General features: G+C 34.5%; 1 protein-coding gene across 19 annotated transcripts in view; it reads left to right on the top strand.

Annotated features, from left to right (window-relative positions):
- Positions 1 to 19078, top strand: part of SLC4A10 (solute carrier family 4 member 10) — a 363956-nt gene that overhangs the window by 329378 nt on the left and 15500 nt on the right. For 18 of the 19 annotated variants that reach the window (XM_063790514.1, XM_054679076.1, XM_063790518.1 and 15 more), the window contains 5 exons: positions 540 to 701; positions 6844 to 7095; positions 8345 to 8413; positions 13973 to 14146; positions 14906 to 15028. In XM_063790514.1, the coding sequence (XP_063646584.1) occupies positions 540 to 701; positions 6844 to 7095; positions 8345 to 8413; positions 13973 to 14146; positions 14906 to 15028 (780 nt within the window). The remainder of the gene's footprint in view (positions 1 to 539; positions 702 to 6843; positions 7096 to 8344; positions 8414 to 13972; positions 14147 to 14905; positions 15029 to 19078) is intronic. The other variant, XM_016949950.4, reaches the window with a different exon arrangement.

The following is a 19078-nucleotide window of genomic DNA, read 5'->3' on the forward strand; positions in this document are numbered from 1 at the left end:
AAATAACAGTTACAATACCATAATGATGTATTTTGTTTAGATGTCTGTCTCTGATTCTAAACTGAAAGAAGCCTCTGATTTATCTTTGTATCTCAGTTCTAGCACAGTGGTCGATGTGTCAATATGCTATTTGTAAATTTCAATACATTTTCCAATAGTAAATAGTAAATATTAATATTATTTTATTTAGTACAGGTATTGATTAATAACACAGATTTTTCAACAAGTCTGTCAGAGTTTAAATCCCATCTCTACCACGTACTAGCTTTGGGATCTTGGGCAAGTTACTGGATCTCTCTGTGCCTCAATTTTCTTATCTGTGTCATCTTTAGAGTGTTGTGAAGAAAAAAAAATGAGTTAAAATATTTAAAGCACTTAAAATGGTTTTAAGTGATTTATGAGTATTATTATTATTTATTATAGGCCACTCAGCTCCTCTGTTTATAATTAGGGCTTTCCTAGTGGCATCTGTAAGACCTAATTTGATCAAGTATTCATTAATCCAGTTCATAACTATGCACATTCTTTACTTTATACAGCCCACTAGAGATGATCGTGGCTGGTTTGTTACGCCTTTAGGTCCAAACCCATGGTGGACAGTAATAGCTGCTATAATTCCAGCTCTGCTTTGTACTATTCTAATTTTTATGGACCAACAGATTACAGCTGTCATCATCAACAGAAAAGAGCATAAGCTAAAGGTATATTTTAACATCCATTTTAATGTAAATAATTATGACTTAACTGATATCAACTGATGTTCATTTGACTTCTCCTATATTCTGTATTCATTTGCACAGTGAAATATATAAAATAATGTTTTCAGATGTATAATTTTTATTGTCTTACAAGATACTTGGTCTTACAATGAGATGAGAATTTACTTATTTGTAGCACTTGGCTGAGCTCACGTCTGAGAACTCACCTCCAAGGCATAAAATAAAAAACTGTCAAAGTTTTAACTTTTCCATACTTAACATATTTTAATGAAATAACAATCTGTTCTGGTGAAGTACAACCATACCAACTTGTCTTACATCTGAGATTCCTCTATTCCTCTATTTAACCCTAAGTGTATCTATTACATTGAATTCATTATCAGAATAAATTACAACTTCAACTATTTCTCATTTTCTTTAATTGTTTTTCTGTCTGCCTGTAACAACAAAATCCAGACATAAACGTCACAGTTTAGAAGTGACATCTTTGAGTTTTATTGCAGATTTCACTGTCTCTTTTATAAAAAGAATAACTATAGATGTGTCTTAGTTACATTCTGACCTTGCCATTTTGCAATTGTGAATAATCGAAATTGTTCACTGGTATGCAATTTGCCTGAGATATGTAATGTAAGCACTGTCACTTACTTACAGGAATATGTTAAATAAAATCGATGAAATCATTAAATGGTTAAAAATAATCTGCATCAAACCTTGTAAAAACATAACATGCACAATCTTGTTTTTGTTTTGGTATCGTGGGGAAGTTGCCAGCTATTTTCACATACCCTTTAAACTCTAGGAGAAAAAATCATTGTCAGAGCAACAGAAATCATGCTTTATAGAATTTTTTTATAGGAATGTTAGAAAGATGAAAAATATCTCTGATTAAACTCTGATGCAATATATTGGGTCAGTGCAAAAGTAATTGCAGTTTTTGCCATTACTTTTAATAATAATAATTACATAAATGTAAGAAAGCACACTTATTTGCAATAAATCTTATGAAGAAGGAATTTTGAGTATATGGTGGAGAGAATGTGTGTCTATCTTAAAGCAAAGGACATTTTTCATTCTCTTTGTAGAACGTAAGTTAAGAATTCTCACAACTTTATGTATTTTATTAAATGATACATTTTAAAAAATCAACTAAAAAACCTGTTTTAGGAAGAAAGTAAGCCATATAATTATTATTTACCTTTCAAAAAGATTTTTTTAGCCTTTATAATTAGGCAGAAATTCTAGTGTGTTCACTGAAAAATTATCCTTTGTAAGGGCCATCGGTTAAATGGATTCAGGCAGCATTTTTTTTCTTATTGTAAGTGGAATCATATTAAAACAAAGCGTGGAAGTGAAATGTGTGCTGAGATTGATATTACCTTCCTGGCCATTCTGAATCTTTGCCCTTTCCTGGGCCTTCAACCGTATGAATCACATGACACTTGCTCTTACTCCTTGTTCTTCATGAGCCCTTGACATTCACAGCCTTTCTAAAGCTCCACATTGACAAATACACTAATTTCCCCCTTCACATATACTGTGGAATAACAAAAATGTAGTAAAGCATTCTTTAAGTGGTCCTTTCAAGTACTTGCATTTATAGAATTAAATGCAGAACTAGAACTATTTTTGTCACTGAAATAAACCTGAGGCTACATTACTAAATCTGTTTTATCGTGCAAATAAATGATTATGTAGTCAAAAGTTGTGTATTTTTGCCCCTTACTACTCTGGATTTAGTAAATGATACAGCAAATCTGGCTTAATCATAAACTCTGCTATATGGCCACAGGCAGAAGAGTCAGCCGGTTCTTGGCCACTGTGAATCTGAACTCTCCATCCTCCTTCTTAGATATGAATACTTTTAAAGCAAATTTCTTCCAGTGAAGATGTATTTCATCTACATTGAACCCCTATTGGGCCTATAACTCTTGTCTCCTATAAGCTTCTATAGAGTGTGGTCTGATGCTACTGGTTTTCCCGTTAACAACAACAAAATCACCTTCTCAGAATGTTATTTACTCAGAGTAACGGTTTGTTCCATAGTCCTTCTCCCCGCCTGTTGCTTCACTGAAATGTTTGCAAAGTCTCCTGGCTTTGACTTGAACCACACTTTCACTAAAAGATGTGTTTCTTGAGTATATCACCAGACCACAAGCTAACCACTTGTGAAAGCATTTTCAGCTTTTACTAATTTTCTTTTCTCACTTGAAAACCCATTTTTGCCTTGGTTGGAGCATTCCCCGAAATTGTTTAATGAATCATGTTTTGTAGTTTATGTATCAAACACTTGGTAGACTCCACATCATGTATCTAAGTCTACATACACCCAAGTTAACTCAGAATTCCTCATTTCATTCTTTATCTCTCCCAAACATATTTTAGATCTTTTTACTTTTTCTTCACCTCTATTGCCAGAACTAGTAGTTGGTTTTCTTTTAGATGATATTTCTCCTGCTGATAAAAATGTTTTTATTGGCCAGGCACAGTGGCTCACGCCTGTAATCTCAGCACTCTGGGAGGCCGAGACAGGTGGATCACGAGGTCAGGAGTTAGAGACCAGCCTGGCCAACATGGTGAAACCCCATCTCTAGTAAAAACACAAAGATTAGCTGGGCGTAGTGGTGGGCACCTGTAATCCCAGCTACTCAGGAGGCTGAGGCAGGAGAATCGTCTGAACCTGGAAGGCAGAGGTTGCAGTGAGATGAGATCACGCCATTGCACCCTGGCCTGGGCGACAGGGTGAGACTCCGTCTCAAAAAAAAAAAATGTTTTTATCATTTCATGAGTGTCACTATGTACACAATAAAGCTGTGTTGCACTGCATAGGTGACTTACTACTCCCAAAGAATGGGGGAGCTCAAAATCAGTAGAACTCGAACTCATTGCATCCTATGATCCTTTGGATGGCTCCAGAGTGAAAGAAGAGGCAAATATAAAAATTTGAGAATGTGAAGTATCATGTATATTATACATAAATGTACATATAAATCCATACTCTCTCTAGCATTTGTTTGTTTGTTTCTCCCTTAGAGAAGTGGATTAGGCATAAGTTAACTGAATCCCTTTGAAAAGCATTAAAAATATCTACTTGGGTTTTTTAAAGCACATTCTCTAAATGTGAAAAGAGAGATAAAATCTTATAAAAAAGAAAGTTTCTGTTAAGATACAACTGTGGGCTTTTCTACATGTTTCTGTAGACAGTTCAGGCTTCTTTTGACATCATTTTTAATAAACAGCAATACAATCCCGGATCACTTGAGTAAATGAATGCATTTGCAACATTCATTTGGCACCATATTCTCTTGATGATTATGGCATTTGATATGTTCTTTTTTGCCCTCTTTGTCAGCCTGGTTCTTCATGTCAATCTATAGTCTTTTATGTGGTTAACTTGACAGATGCAGGAAATTGCTGCCAAGCTTTGAAATGAATTTTTTCAGCAGTGGCATCTGGGTATCAGATGGTCCTCTTGGCTGGCCTCTTGTCTTGCTGCATGTTGGTTTTAGTGGGGTCTGGTGTAGCATCACCTGTTGCTATGCTCCCTTTTCCTCCCATATGTCCATTTCCTGTGATTCATGGATGAATGTGAGAATAAAAGCTCTAGCTCTGTCTTTATTTGAGAAAAAAATCTACAGAAATATGTTAGAAGGTGTAGAGTTCTCTGTCTGACAAAGGGATACTTCTCTTTGGCTGGCATGCCTATCAGCTAATAATTTTGTTACAAAGTCCAAGTTTTTAAAGACATTTTAAATGAAAGGCAAGAAGGATACTGGTTAGTTAGGGGAAGAGCAAGAACTGCTTTATTTATTTCCTTTGGTTTACATTAAATCAAGATGCTCCCATTGTTGTACAGCATAATTAGGGGAAATTATATTTTTGTTTTTGTTATATATTTATATATTACAAAACTAGCTTTATAAATTTAGAAAAGAAATTATTTCCTCTGAAAGAATTATTTTGCCTACTTCCTGCAATTCAGAATCCCACTGTTTACATTTGTATCATATTTTTAAAACATTCAATAAGAGCTATTGGAAATCACTATCATGACAAAGGTCTCCCTCATATTATTGAGATGTAGTGAATGTGGACTCTGAGAAAGTCCAGGTGTGCTAAAAAGTACAAGCCTGACTCTCAAGGCCCCCTGTCTTCTGCCTTCCTCTGATGTTCATCTCACAGCCACCAGCCCCTCTTCCATCTTTTGATTTCTCTTAGCAGTACCATAATTTTGCAAAACAGCTCCAAGGGGGCACCATTCACATTGTACTCCCTCAGAGGCAGAGGCTTAAGTATGAGGTCCTTCCCTGTTCTACATCCTTCTCACTCCAGAGTTGCTAGGACAAAACACTTCTCAAACTGCTTAAGACATTGTCCTTTAAAGGGACCAAAATCTGAGTTCTATTCTATGGAATTACATCTTCCAAAATGTTTTGCAAAAGGGCCAAGGGATGATATTATGGTCCTGGCAAAACTGTTTCCTATGCTTTTTTGGTTATGCTGACACCAGGCAGTTTCTCTTCCTACTCTTCAACTCTTACTAATCAAATTCTTTCTTGAGTTACTTGCAAAGAAAAGTTTCCAGAGTCATATTCATTCAGGAAATTGAGTTAGATATTTTGGTAAATTGTAGTATTGCCCCAGTAAGCTGAATCAATGGAGGGTACCATTGCTTTGGTGTCAACATAGGAGGAGCAGGTCCTTAGGTACATAACTCTCATTGTCTCCTCACTATCATCTCTTGCACTTTTATAATTTGGAAAGGATGAGCAGAAAGGAAAGAAAGTACAACTGACTTTAAGAACCTTCTTACTAAGAAAACAAGAAAACAAAATCACAGAGAAAAGACTACCGTGACAAATCAGTGTGTTTCACACTCCAGGCTATAAGAGCTCTCATACTGACTACAAACTGCTTGAAGTTATATAAAACTACCTCTAAAAAAGACTATTATTCTCTTAGAAGAATTGGTAATTTCTGCTCATGGTCATAATAACAAATTTAACTGCTGTATTTATTTTAAAATTACACTTACTAAATTTGATTCTGAAATGTTTGATGCATATTTTATTTTCAAAAAAGTCAATTTGTAACTTTTATTGATTGCTTATTGTGTGCCAATGATTGTGCTAAAAACTAGAGGAAATACTGAGAAATTATATAAGTTATCTGATCTTAAGAAACATATTAATAGTTTTATTAAGGAGCCTTGAAACCTAATGAGTACAAAAGAAACGTTTATTGTTTAACCACTAGAATATAATAGTACCTAACATTTTCTGATTGCTTTCTATTCAACAGATATTATTCCAAATGATTTACAACATCAACTAATTTAATTATCACAACAGCCCAGTGAGGTGCCTTCTACTATCATCATCATCGTTTTTCAGATAGGGAAAAAGAGGCGCAAGAGCTTAAGTGATTTATTGGTTGAGCTAGCATTTCATTCCAGGCAGTCTGACTCCAGAACTTATATTCTTAACCACTTTATTATACTGCCTCTCATGAAGCAGTCACTAAAAATTAAAAATAAAAGGTGGAACATAAAATAGGCCATCCCTTTGGCTGCTTCTGAGGCTCTACACTTTGATTCCTGCAGGGTATGGAGGGAGTGCTCTTCCCCATCTTTGATTTCCCTCCTCAGAGAGCACCCTGTCTGTGCAAGAGGGCAGTTTTCACACACCCCATTGCACCTATTTTTCCTCCTTTACATTTCCTACCTGGTCCTAGGAGGCACTTAGTTTGCAACACCTGGAGATCAGTGACAGTGGAGTAGCATAACAGAGGAAATAGAAAACAAAAAACTGTGATTTCTAAGGAGGGGCTTAATTTGTCTAGTGCTGAAACTGAAGCAAATTAGAACAAGATAGCACTATATTAAGGAGAAAATGACTATACAGGGGAGCTTAGGCTCCAGGATATTATTTTTTCTAATAAAAGTCACCCAATGGGACAAAAGAGGGCAATTGGAAACTGAGTGTTTGTTTAAGAGTTACTCCAGGAGATCTGATATGAAGGGCTCGTTGAGTATCATCAGGAAGTGGTTTCTATTCGCAATCAGGCCACCCTTAGCCCTGTTATTGACACAGTTTCTTTCTCTCTTTCTTTCTTTTTTAAACAGAAAGGTTGTGGGTACCATCTGGACCTATTAATGGTGGCTGTCATGCTCGGTGTATGCTCCATCATGGGCCTGCCATGGTTTGTGGCTGCCACAGTCCTCTCCATCACTCATGTCAATAGCCTAAAACTGGAATCAGAATGCTCAGCTCCAGGAGAACAACCCAAATTTCTCGGCATTCGGGAGCAAAGGGTTACTGGGCTTATGATTTTTATTCTTATGGGTTCATCAGTCTTTATGACCAGTATTCTGAAGGTAACAAAATCTGTCTTTATGAACTTGAGAGAAAGAAGAATACATTTATCATCATTTAAAATTTTCATTTGAATCTGAGCCATAAATTTGCAAATATTGTGTGGCATGTGATGAAAGTGATGAATTTCTTAACCATGTTTATATAATTCTTCATAACCTAAGGGAGGGAAATTACGACCTATATTTTAAAACCCTTAAATACATAAAAATTTAGTCTGGCAAAGTAAAATTTGATGAGTAAATTATTGTAACAATTTTGAAATGGTGATCAAGCTATGGGAAAAAGTCACTCATTGTTTCTGACTGACTTGTGACCCGAATCCATTACAGGCATTCATAAAGATTCTATTTTCTTGTCAGTGGATAAATATATTAGCAGTTAATATTACTTACTATTAATAAGAGATAGAGGTGAAGGGATGAGCCTGGTTATAGTCACATATGCAGTTTTCCATTTTTAGTGCTCTGTAAAACCACTGTCTGGACATCATCATTGCATATAGTGATTTTTTTTCACACAAAACTTGAAATCTATTTTTAAGAGGATTAACTAGTAATTATTTTGTCATGTAATTTTGTCAGATATTTCCAAGGTGTGTCAATTGCGCTATAAATTACAACACATTTTATTTGCCTATAATTTGACATTTTAATTAAATTATTTAATGATTTACACTAGTTTACTTGTATTTGATCATTAACACAAGTACCTTTGCAAGAATTAATCTCTGTTATATAAGTAATTATGTTATAGACATAAGATGATGTGAACTATTCCAATAAAAAGAGAAAATCTGAATTATCCATATATTTACAAATACCTGGTATAATACAGGAAACACATCTAAATGTTAGCTTCATTCTTTAATCCACCTTTAATCCAAATATCTTATCTTTGTAAAGCAAAATTCAAGTTGTCTCCAAAGTAGCATAATAATAATATTATTGTTCATTATATACTACATGGTTTTTAAAAATAGATTTTGACCTATTAAATAATTATAACAACCCTATTGTTATCATCTCCTTTTAGATATTGGGAAACTAAGGCACAGAGAGCTTAAGTAACTTACCTAAGGTTACACAGCTAAAAATGCTAGAGCTGGAACTTGAATCCTTGTCTTCTGAATCTGTACTATACTGTTTCTATTCAAAAATGCCTTTTTTCCCTGTTTTTTTCTTTGATAAATGCAAAACCACAATCTATTTGAAAATGATTTCTGCCTTTTCTCCAATTGTTCTTTTACAGTTTATTCCCATGCCAGTGCTATATGGAGTGTTTCTTTATATGGGTGCTTCATCTCTAAAGGGAATTCAGGTAAATTACTTACAGTACTACAGGCACATCTGTGATGACTGACCTTAAGTTCTACTGATAAGTCATGTGACAGCTGAGAAAATGCCACCACCTGAGGAACAGCTTTTAGACCACAATTAAATTTCTTCAAACTTGTCAGAGTTACAAAAGTTAAAGAAGATTCTCTCCAGCATCTAAGGTTCATAATCTTATGGTACTTTTCTTTATCATAAGTATATTAAAACTGTAAGAGGCTTAGATTTTACAGCATTTTTAGAAAAAATCATAGTAGTATATTTCAATATATATCCAAATATTTATAATATTTGACACTTTAATCATGTGTATGGACATCTATTGGTAAGAATAGGAAAAGTCTTTATGCACGAAGATGTTCATTGTAACACATACTATTAAAATATTGGAAACAACCCAATTCTCTAACAGCAGTAAAATAATTAGGTAACCTATGGTATATTCACTGAAAATTGATAATTATAGGAACCACGAAAGTAACATGGCAAAAATGCTTACAACATAATACAAAGTAAGAAACTATTGACCATAGGTTTATAAAGCTACGAGTTTGAGCTGGGTTGTGAAGGAAGGTGTAGAAATAAGAACAATTTGTTGAGATAGTGATATCCCAGGGGTTTTCCCCCTTGTTTTGTTTGTTTTACTGTTATATTTATAGGATGATTTTTAAAATTAGACTAAAATAAAGATATAAGCAGTTTCAAGTATAAGGGGAACTTTATGAATTATTTAAGTAAGTATTGGTTAAATAAATATTTTAGGCATGAATTTGGCAACAGATCAGCCAGATGGTTCTGGTTCAGGATGTCCCATGTGGTCACTGTCAGGGTGTGGACAAGGTCCACAGCATCTGAAGGTTTGATAGTGCTGGAGGATCTGCTTGCAAAATGGCTATTCCACAACTGTGGGCATGAGGGCATCAGTTCTTTTCTACCTGTTGGTAGGATGACTCAGTCTTTTGCCACAGTGGCCTCTCCATGGAATCCTTAGTGTGTCCTCAAACCATGGAATGTGACTCCTTCAGAGTGAGCAATATAAAAGAGAGAGAGAGAGATAGAGGAGAAAGGAGAGAAGAGAATGAGAGAGAAAGAGGGTGAAGTGCTTTTTGACTTAGTCTTCAAAGTCATACATGGTCTTTCCATGTTTTCTATTTGTTAGAGGCTATCCACCACTAAGTCCAGCTTGCACCCAAGTGAAGGGAAAAGGGAGACTATCTCTTGAAGAGAAGAGTATCAAAGAATTTGTAGACACATTTTAAAACCTCCACAAGTGTATTCTAAATTTTTACAGAAGCTGTAGGCAAATTCTTCCCACGTATTTCTTTGATGATACTGTTATTGGTTGAATAGTGAGTGTTTCCTGAAAATTTATGTCCACCTGGAGTCTCAAAATGTGACCTTACTTGGAAATAGACTATTTGCCTATGTAATTAGATATGGGTTTCAAGACAAGATAATCATGGATTTAGGGTAGGCCCTAAATCTAATGACTGTGGTCCTTATAAGAAGAGGAGAGGGGTTGAGTGTGGTGTGGCTCATGCCTATAATCCCAGCACTTTGGGAAGCCGAGGTGGGCGAATCATGAGAGATCGAGACCATCCTGGCCAGCATGGTGAAACCCCATCTCTACTAAAAATATAAAAATTAGCTGGGCGTGGTGGTGGGCGCCTGTAGTCCTAGCCACTTGGGAGGCTGAGGCAGCAGAATTGCTTGAACCTGGGAGGCGGAGGTTGCAGTGAGTGGAAATTACACCACTGCACTCCAGCCTGGGAGGCAGAAAGAGACTCTGTCTCAAAAAAAAAAAAAAAAAAAAAAAAAAGAAGAGGGGAGAACACAGAGAGACACAGGACAGGGAAGAAGGCTATATGAAGATGTAGGAAGGCCAGGCACGGTCAGCTCACACTTCTAATGCCAGACCAAGGCGGGTGGATCACCTGAGGTTAGGAGTTCGAGACCAGCCTGACCAATATGGCAAAATCTAGTCTCTACTAAAAATACGAAAATCAGACGGGTGTGGTGGTGCATGCCTGTAATCCCAGCTACTCAGGAGGTTGAGATAGAAGAATTACTTGAACCCGGGAGGTGAAGATCGCATCAAGCCGAGATCATGCTACTGCACTCCAGCCTGGACGACAGAGGGATACTCTGTCTCAAAAAAAAAAAAAAAAAAAAGGGAGAAAGAGATTAGAGTTTTGCTGCCATAAATCAAGGGTGCTAGGAGCCACCTGGAGCTGGAAGGGGCAAGGAAGTTTTCTCCCCTAAGACCTTCAAAGGGAGTGTGGCCCTGCCAATATCTTGCTTTAGGCTTCTGGCCTCCACAAGTGTGGAAGAATATATTTCTATTGATTTAAACCACCAAGTTGTGGTAATTTGTTAGGACAGTCCTAGCAAACTAATAGATTTCTACTTAAATTGTCCCTTGAAAAGTCTTGTTTTATAATTTAACATTATTTAGCCCAACACTCCAATGTTCTTGAAAAAGAGACTAGAGACTTATTTATCATATAGTATTTTGTCAACTGAAAAGCAAAAATAAATTGCAGCTTTTTCTATAACACAGCTAGACTCACTGATGTTCATAGCATATAAGAGAATAGTTAACCTGCAGGACAGGCAGCACAGGATCTCTGTTGCTGAGCAAATGACTAACCAGCTTCTGACTTTGGGAGAAAAAGCAGAACTTAGGCCTTAAGACAATACTGGCTGCCAGTCTGGGGTATACTTAAGTATGAAGTCATTGCAGGTCACGGAACACCCAAAGTTGATAGTATGACTGACTCTTCATCCTGACACTGGGAAAAATGAACTGGGAGAGGGAGATGGTTGAGCCATGTTATATGTTTTAATTTTACTCAAATTAGATTTAATTTGCTCATTTAAAATTTCATGTATGAAAAGTGTAGTTTGATAGAATTTGTTTAGTAAGCCATTAGGGAAGAATATGGAAGAGGTTTTGTTTATTTGTTTTTCTTTTTCCCTTTTTTTTTTTTTTTTTTTTGCCTTTGGCAAAAGTTCCATGAGTACTAATTTCATCTGTAAGTGAAAAGCATTTATTATTAGGCCCCAGGCTCACATAAATACAGCAGCAGAGTTTAAGAAACAATGTAAAATCATTTTGATGATAGGTTTCAACAGATTTTCTCCTCTAATTCCACATGATTTTATACTCATGAGATTTAGAATTAAACAAGAATGTCAAGTTTTGGAATTATTTGGGGTGTGAATCTTTTAAATGAAAATTGAAGAAAACATTATCAAAAGCCCATGAGTTAAATATAATGAGTTTTAAAGAACACAAATGAAACATCAATCTGGGGCACATGTTGATGAACAGGGTCTCACACTGAGAAACAGTGTTTGTGAAAATTTAAGTGAGCCCCAAGAGCAGGCAGCTGAAATTCCTATTTGGAATTGTAGCTAACTGGGTGGGGAAATGTGTTATTGATACTAGGATATAATAAAAACCAAATGTAAAACTCAGAATACATTTATCATGATGATGATTATTATTTAAACATATGCTAAATATAATCAGTTCCAGCAGCATGTTACTCTCTTACCCTATTGAAGGAATCTATGTTACCTGCTTGTTTGGCAATATTAAGAAACTTATTATCTGGGCTTCTCACTGTGAAACATGGCAGAAAAAACAGATCACAGTGTTCTCATGAATGCTGTTTCTGCATTCAGATATATACCCACATCTATATTCATTCCAACACTTCAGGAATCCAAAGTAAAGCAAATGTGCCATTTAAACAATAACAATTGAAGCACCCACACACTGAAGTACACTTATGCAATAACATAGCTTCACAAATGGAGAAATGGTGGCTGGGAAAAACTAGTTCTATAGAAAAGGAAATATTCCATTGTAAGCCAGAAGATTTTATTTTATTTCTTTCCTATTCCTACCTCTACCATGCGCCAAGTTTTTGTTTATTTAATGACTTTTAAGTTTAAATAATATTTAGGAAATAGAAATTTTAAAACTTAATGACATGTACATGGACAGAATGGAGCACTTAGTAGCCTGCATAGAATGTTTCAATAATATTTTTGGAATATATAAATGAATATGAATAAATGAATGGTCAGGGAATGAACTAATATATGTATGATTCTTATTTAGATAACTGAGGAAAGGAAGGCCATGTCATGCCATAAGACATAGAACACAGAAGGGAAGATAGGTTTATGTCGAGTTTGAGATTCCTATTATGTATGCAAGCAGGTCTTGGTAAAACAGGGTGTTTTGACTCTAACATTTTGACTCAATGGACAACTGTTCCTTTGCATATTAATATGACACATTTGATGAGAATTGCCTACAGTTTTTAAAATAAATTAGTTAAGAAATAAAATCTAATATTACTTTTTGAAAATGCATAATGGATGTTACTGTAGGGATGGCATGAAATAAAACAGCGACTGACAGTGATTGAAACCATTATTTTCTAAATAATCGCCTCTAGTTGGAAACACTGAAAATTGCAAAAATTGGCCGAAGAACAATAAACCAAATAATCTATATAAAATAAAACTATCATGCAGTATGATTTGTTAGTAAATAATATGTGATTAAAGATTTAAGCTTCCTGTGTGCCTTTAATTTATAAAATTCAAAAAAAGAAAAATTGGTTTGCTTGATTAAAAAAGCCCTCAAAGTCAAAACTGTAACATAATAGTATGAAGTACTATAACAATAGTGTTATGTAATACTATGTACTATCTTTATGGCAAGATTGAAACAAATAACATTGATTGAGATGAAAATAATTTTAATAAAATACAACTGAAAATATATAAATGATGTGACAGTGCTGTATATAAAGTTAATCAAGAAATTAAATAGAGTTAACAAAATTTGCTCTGGAACATACTTTATTAACAAAATTTATTTAGGTTAAATTTTTATGGTTAAGATGTTTGTGTCCATAAAGACAGCATCTAAACTTTTGTTGGGGATTAAAGGGACAAAGTCAAAACAGCAGAGTCAAAATAAGGAGGTTAAAATACCGTACTTAGCAGCTGGATAAGGGTCTAGAACTCAGGAGAGAGCTAAGGCAGAGACGTAGGTCTGTGAATCATTAGCAAGTCTGTGAAAGTCAAAGCCATGGGTATGGATGAACTATTCCAGGAGAAAAGAAAACAGAGAATGAGAGTCCAGGAATCCCAATGTTGAGGGGCAAATAAAGGAAGAGATTGTGATGTGACAACGAAAAAGAAGATGGTTAATTATGTTTTGCTTCACAGGGCTCCACTCTTCAAGGTAGCAATATTTAACATTGGCTTTCTATTTTTAAACTCTTCTAAATTGTAACCCGTCTCCATATTCAAGAAAATGTGGGCTATTGTTTAACTGAAATTGTAGTGTTTCAGAGGGTAAGCATAACAATCCCATTGTCTTGATGCCGAGATATCAACTTAGTGTTATCCAGGTATGTCATTTAACCCAAAATTGTGGACCATATTAAACATCAACTTGTCCTACTTTTATTGTTGTCTTACACCTAAAAACAATTTAGTCTGTTTAATCTTTTAGTTCTTTGATAGGATAAAGCTCTTCTGGATGCCGGCAAAACATCAACCAGATTTTATATACCTAAGGCACGTACCGCTTCGAAAAGTGCATCTCTTCACAATTATTCAGATGAGTTGCCTTGGCCTTTTGTGGATAATAAAAGTTTCAAGAGCTGCTATTGTCTTTCCCATGATGGTATGAAACTTCTGTCAACTATTTTTCTCTTTCTCTGATTTGCTGGTCTCTTTGGAACCATAAACACATGAATTGAAACTGGAACAACAGAGTCATTTTGAACAATTATTGGAAAATATAAGTTTTGGCACTAAAAGTGTGACTAAGATAGGGTTTAAGAATGCCTATGAATTTCAGTGATTCCTATTAGTTTTGTCTCTATCACTCTGAATGTTTGTGGTAGTCTGAATTAATTGAAGCTGGATGGAAAAATGCATTCTTCCAAAATTTAACATTAAAGATACTAGCAAATATGAAAAATTAGGATTTTTAAAATAACATTGTATTAAATGTTTCAGGCAAGTTTCAAATACTTCAAAAACTATAGTGAATTTGAATGACTAAATAATTTCATAATTATTAGTATAGATAAGAATGTTCTAGTTTTCATTTAATATGGTATAAACTATTAACTACATGTATTTAAGGAAACATAGTCAAATACATTTTATAGGTTTTTTTAAATAGCTTATTTAATAGACTCCCATATTGGTTAAAATCATAATCATTATTGTGGTGATGTAGTAAGAAAAGAAAATGAAGGAAGCAGAAGACTAGACAATGTTTTATACATATATATCTTTAATTTTTACTTTAATCTCAGGCCTAATAGAAATTGTTTCTACCAAAAACCATACAGGCAAATCTACACCTCTCTACACTTTTAATCTACACTTTTAATTTTTTTTCCACTTTAAACTAGTTTATTATTTACTTCAGGTGTTAGCCCTGGTATTTGTAAGAAAGTTGATGGACTTGTTGTTCACGAAGCGGGAACTCAGCTGGTTGGATGATTTGATGCCCGAGAGTAAGAAAAAGAAACTGGAAGATGCTGAAAAAGAAGTAAGAGCAAAATCAATGTTTTATAAAGAAAGAAAAAAGGAACATAGTAATATTTCTTTGCAAAACTAAATTATTGTTTTTATCTTTAGACAGTTTTGTCTTTAGACAGTGATCACTAACAACCACAAGTAGACTAGTTTGGAAGTTTAATGTTTAAAATCATAAAGATTTGAACAGAGAGAGAATGAAGATCTTATAGGAGGAAACCAAATCCTAATGAAATATGGAAATACTTTGTACTAAAATACCCTCCAAATTGTAAGGCTCATCTTTCTGATTCCTCTCCTATGGATGGCAGAAACTTGCTAATACTTAACTATTTCCAAATTATGATCATGCAGTGATTGTTTCTTGTTACATATGTGAGAACAAAAAGAAGAGACATTATTACTGTTGGTATTTTCCTAGGGAACAGAGTTTTAATCAAAATATTCTAATGAATAATTATTTATTCTTGAAATAGGTGAAATGTTTAGTAGGAAAAATGTTGATCTGATTTGCTTTCAAAGTGATTTAAGATTGAGTAGATGTTGCAGAAACTTCTGGAATTTATTTTTACAGGCTACTTATTTATTTTATTCTATTTTATATGGTATAACAATGTATTATAAGTTTCATGGCATATTTAAAGTTTATATGTAAGCCTGAGTCTATTTTGAAAGCACTTAATCAACATTTTTTTAAGTATATAAAAACTACAAAGAGTGTAAATGAGGGAAAAATAACTAGCGTAACATTTAGCAGAATGATTGAGCCCATACAATGTAAAACACAACAAAGTTTTCACATAAGTAGAAATGAGATTGAAATAAAATATTTGATGAGAATTATACTATTTTTCTCTATAAGTAGTCAGTAAATGTATTCAACTTTCTATTTCCTCAAACCATAGATATATTTCCTATTTCCTTTGGGGAATTCATTTGCAGATGTTTCAGAGGTGTTAGTCATTTAATGAGGTCAGATCAGGCCATAAATCAAATGAGGTTTTTTCTCAGAAATTTATACCAATATGGTTACATAACTTGTAATTGGTAATTCCCTTACTCTACATGGTGTTCTATCACTAACAATGGATTCCCACAGATAGAGATTCATCATGATGATGTGTCTTAATTCTGTAAGAATGTTTCAATTTTTCCAAATATTGTAGAAGGCAATACTTAGACTCATACTTCTAGTAATATTAATGTTAATACAAAAAATGATATTATACAATTGTTATTATTTATTTTTCTGTTTGATATATTTTTATTTAAATATTAGTGCTTTTTTAAAAAATAATACTTTGAGTCAGGCGCAGTGGCTCATGCCTGTAATGCTAGCAGTTTGGGAGGCTGAGGCGGGCAGATCACGAGATCAGGAGATAAGACCATATTGGCTAACATGGTGAAACCCCGTGTCCACTAAAAATACAAAAATTAGCTGGGCGTGGTGGTGCACACCTGTAGTCTCAGCTACTCAGGAGGCTGAGGCAGGAGGATCACTTGAACCGGGAGGTGGACGTTGCAGTGAGCCACTGCACTCCAGCCTGGTGACAGAGCGAGACTCCGTCTCAAAAAAAAAAACAAAAAACTTTGACTAGGATATTTTGATAGTCTCTATTTCTTTTTAGGCCTTTGGTAAATGTTTGCTTTCATCCTCAGATACTCTTCAAGAAAATATGGTATAATTTGGCACAAGTTAAATTTAAATAAAACGGACACTAGAACACAGAAATTCTAAAATCTTAAGTTATCTATATTTGATGTAAATAAAATTATTGAGATCAAACACAACACCCAAGAAGGTTTAAATTAATTTAATTTTGATGAAAAAGCTCTTGGCTGTGAGCTTCCCTTTCAGTCTTTTTGATAATGTCAGTACAGCAGACCCTTGAATAATATAGCATTGTTATAATGTTGATGAGAAAAGAAAAAAAAAATTCCCTGGCCAGGGCCACTGTCTGTAGGGAGTTTGCACATTCTCCTCATATCTGTGTGGGTTTTCTCTGGCCACTTCGGTTTCCTCCCACATCCCCAAAATGTGCCCATTAGGTTCATTGGCATGTCTACATTGGCTCAGTGTGAGTGAATGTGGGTGTGTGTGTGAGTGTGTGCTGCAAGGGAATAGCGTCTTGGCCAGTCTTATTTCTCATCTTGTACCCTGAGCTGCCAAGATAGGCTCCAGCCACCCTCGACCTTGAACTGGAATAAGTGGGTTGGAAAAGGAATGAATAAATGAATACAAATGACTGTAAAATAAAAATTCATCAAGTATACGATAATCACACAAATGTACGACAACAATTTGGTATGAAAATGCTCAGTGAACCCAGCCATATTTGCTATTGTTTTTGAACTGCTTGGTGGTAAGATGTGCTCCTTACAATATTCACTTTGCAAACATTTATTCCTGATTTAATCCACCCCTACTATGGCCTCAGTCACTCTCTCACTCACCAGAAATTTGGTAATTCAATATCTTACTTGCTTTTATTAACTTTTCTTACATGTTTGTATAGCTCACATTTATTTCAATGTTTAATATTAAAAACATTTTGGGTCTTTAGTTAGAAGTTTGGTGATGTTTTTGTGACCAGATATTGCCATAGGAATTTAACTCTTGTTTATATCAATTAGCCTATGGTAAAATTGGTTTTATTTATTCTTAATGTCACAGTCTCCGAGAACCTATCAATAACTTTATGTGAGCACTTATTGTACTATTAATTATACTCAAGCAGTAACTTACATATCTAATTTTGCTTTATTTTTCTGCTTTTTTTTGTTAACTGTCTTTACTGCTTCTGGAAAAAAAAAAAACGAACACAGCCCCAGACATATAATCATCTCTTTCACAGTATTCTCCTTAGATCATACTCATACCATGAAACATTCTTGCCTTTTAGAAGTTCACAAAATGAAAAATGATATGTAATCTATTATGTAATGTTTAATATTTCTGTGACTGTGATTCAAAGATAATTTCAGATTCTCCTTTTATTTTCTGTGAAACAGGAGAGAACAAGTTTAATAATAATTGTAAATTTATTAGAATTTGCCATTCCCACTGCCCAGAACCACTCACATAGCTATGCATGTATGGTACTTATATGTGTGTGTGCCATATGCCCATTTTGGAATTTATGAATCTCATAGGGCAGAGAACATATGTAATCAGTGTCTAATCTTTTTATATTATATACCCACTGTACTTTAATGGGCATTTACTGTTCTCTGATTATGAAGATAAAGATTTTAAAAGTAACTAAATAGCACTAAATTTCCTAGAACTCATGCTTTCTGAAAAGATACAAAAATGGATTAAAGATTTCCTGGGGCAATTTTACTGCTAAATCCTTCATATCCAAGTTAGAGGGAAAAGCCTTGCAGTACATTAACTAGGCAGGTTTATAGATCCTTAAAATCTCAGATGGGTTAATATGATGATACTCTCATGTGATCCTCAGTACATGGAAAGAAACAAGAAAATCAATAATACAGTCAAGAAATAATCTATAATTGAACAATAAAATATAGCTCTGACTAGTGCAAAGACAGCTAATTCTCCATCGAACAGGAAAGAAAATAGGAAGTTTAAAGAGGTTCGCTTTCTAGCTTAGAATTAGTATTAAAAGAGTATGGTCACTAAAGACATTAGGAAGATTTAGGAATAATTATACTAAAAGTTAAATTCCTGGTTGATTTTCTACTTGTTTGCCCAGATCTTGGTATTCTATTTTCCTGAGGCTTACAGACTCAGTGGAAGGATGCGATCTTACCGTGGCATCTTATACTAAGGCCCAGTCTTCTAGGAGATTGTGTGTTAAGGTGGTAAACGGACAAGTTCTCCAGAAATGTTGCATTTCTGCAATTGCTCAAATTAATTGAGTAACTTTGATCATGAACTGGCAAGATGGTAAATAGCAGAAATGTCTCAGCTCCCTGAGACTTGAATTTAAAGTAGGCTCACCTCTTGTCCTTTTGATGATAGATACAAGCTTTTACCTTTAGCCTCCAGGGTTTTCCTATCAGTAGCCCATTTCTGGTCTTATGGCACTGAGAAAAC

Source organism: Pan troglodytes, chromosome 13 (assembly GCF_028858775.2).
Source record: "Pan troglodytes isolate AG18354 chromosome 13, NHGRI_mPanTro3-v2.0_pri, whole genome shotgun sequence".
NCBI classification, from domain to species: domain Eukaryota; kingdom Metazoa; phylum Chordata; class Mammalia; order Primates; family Hominidae; genus Pan; species Pan troglodytes.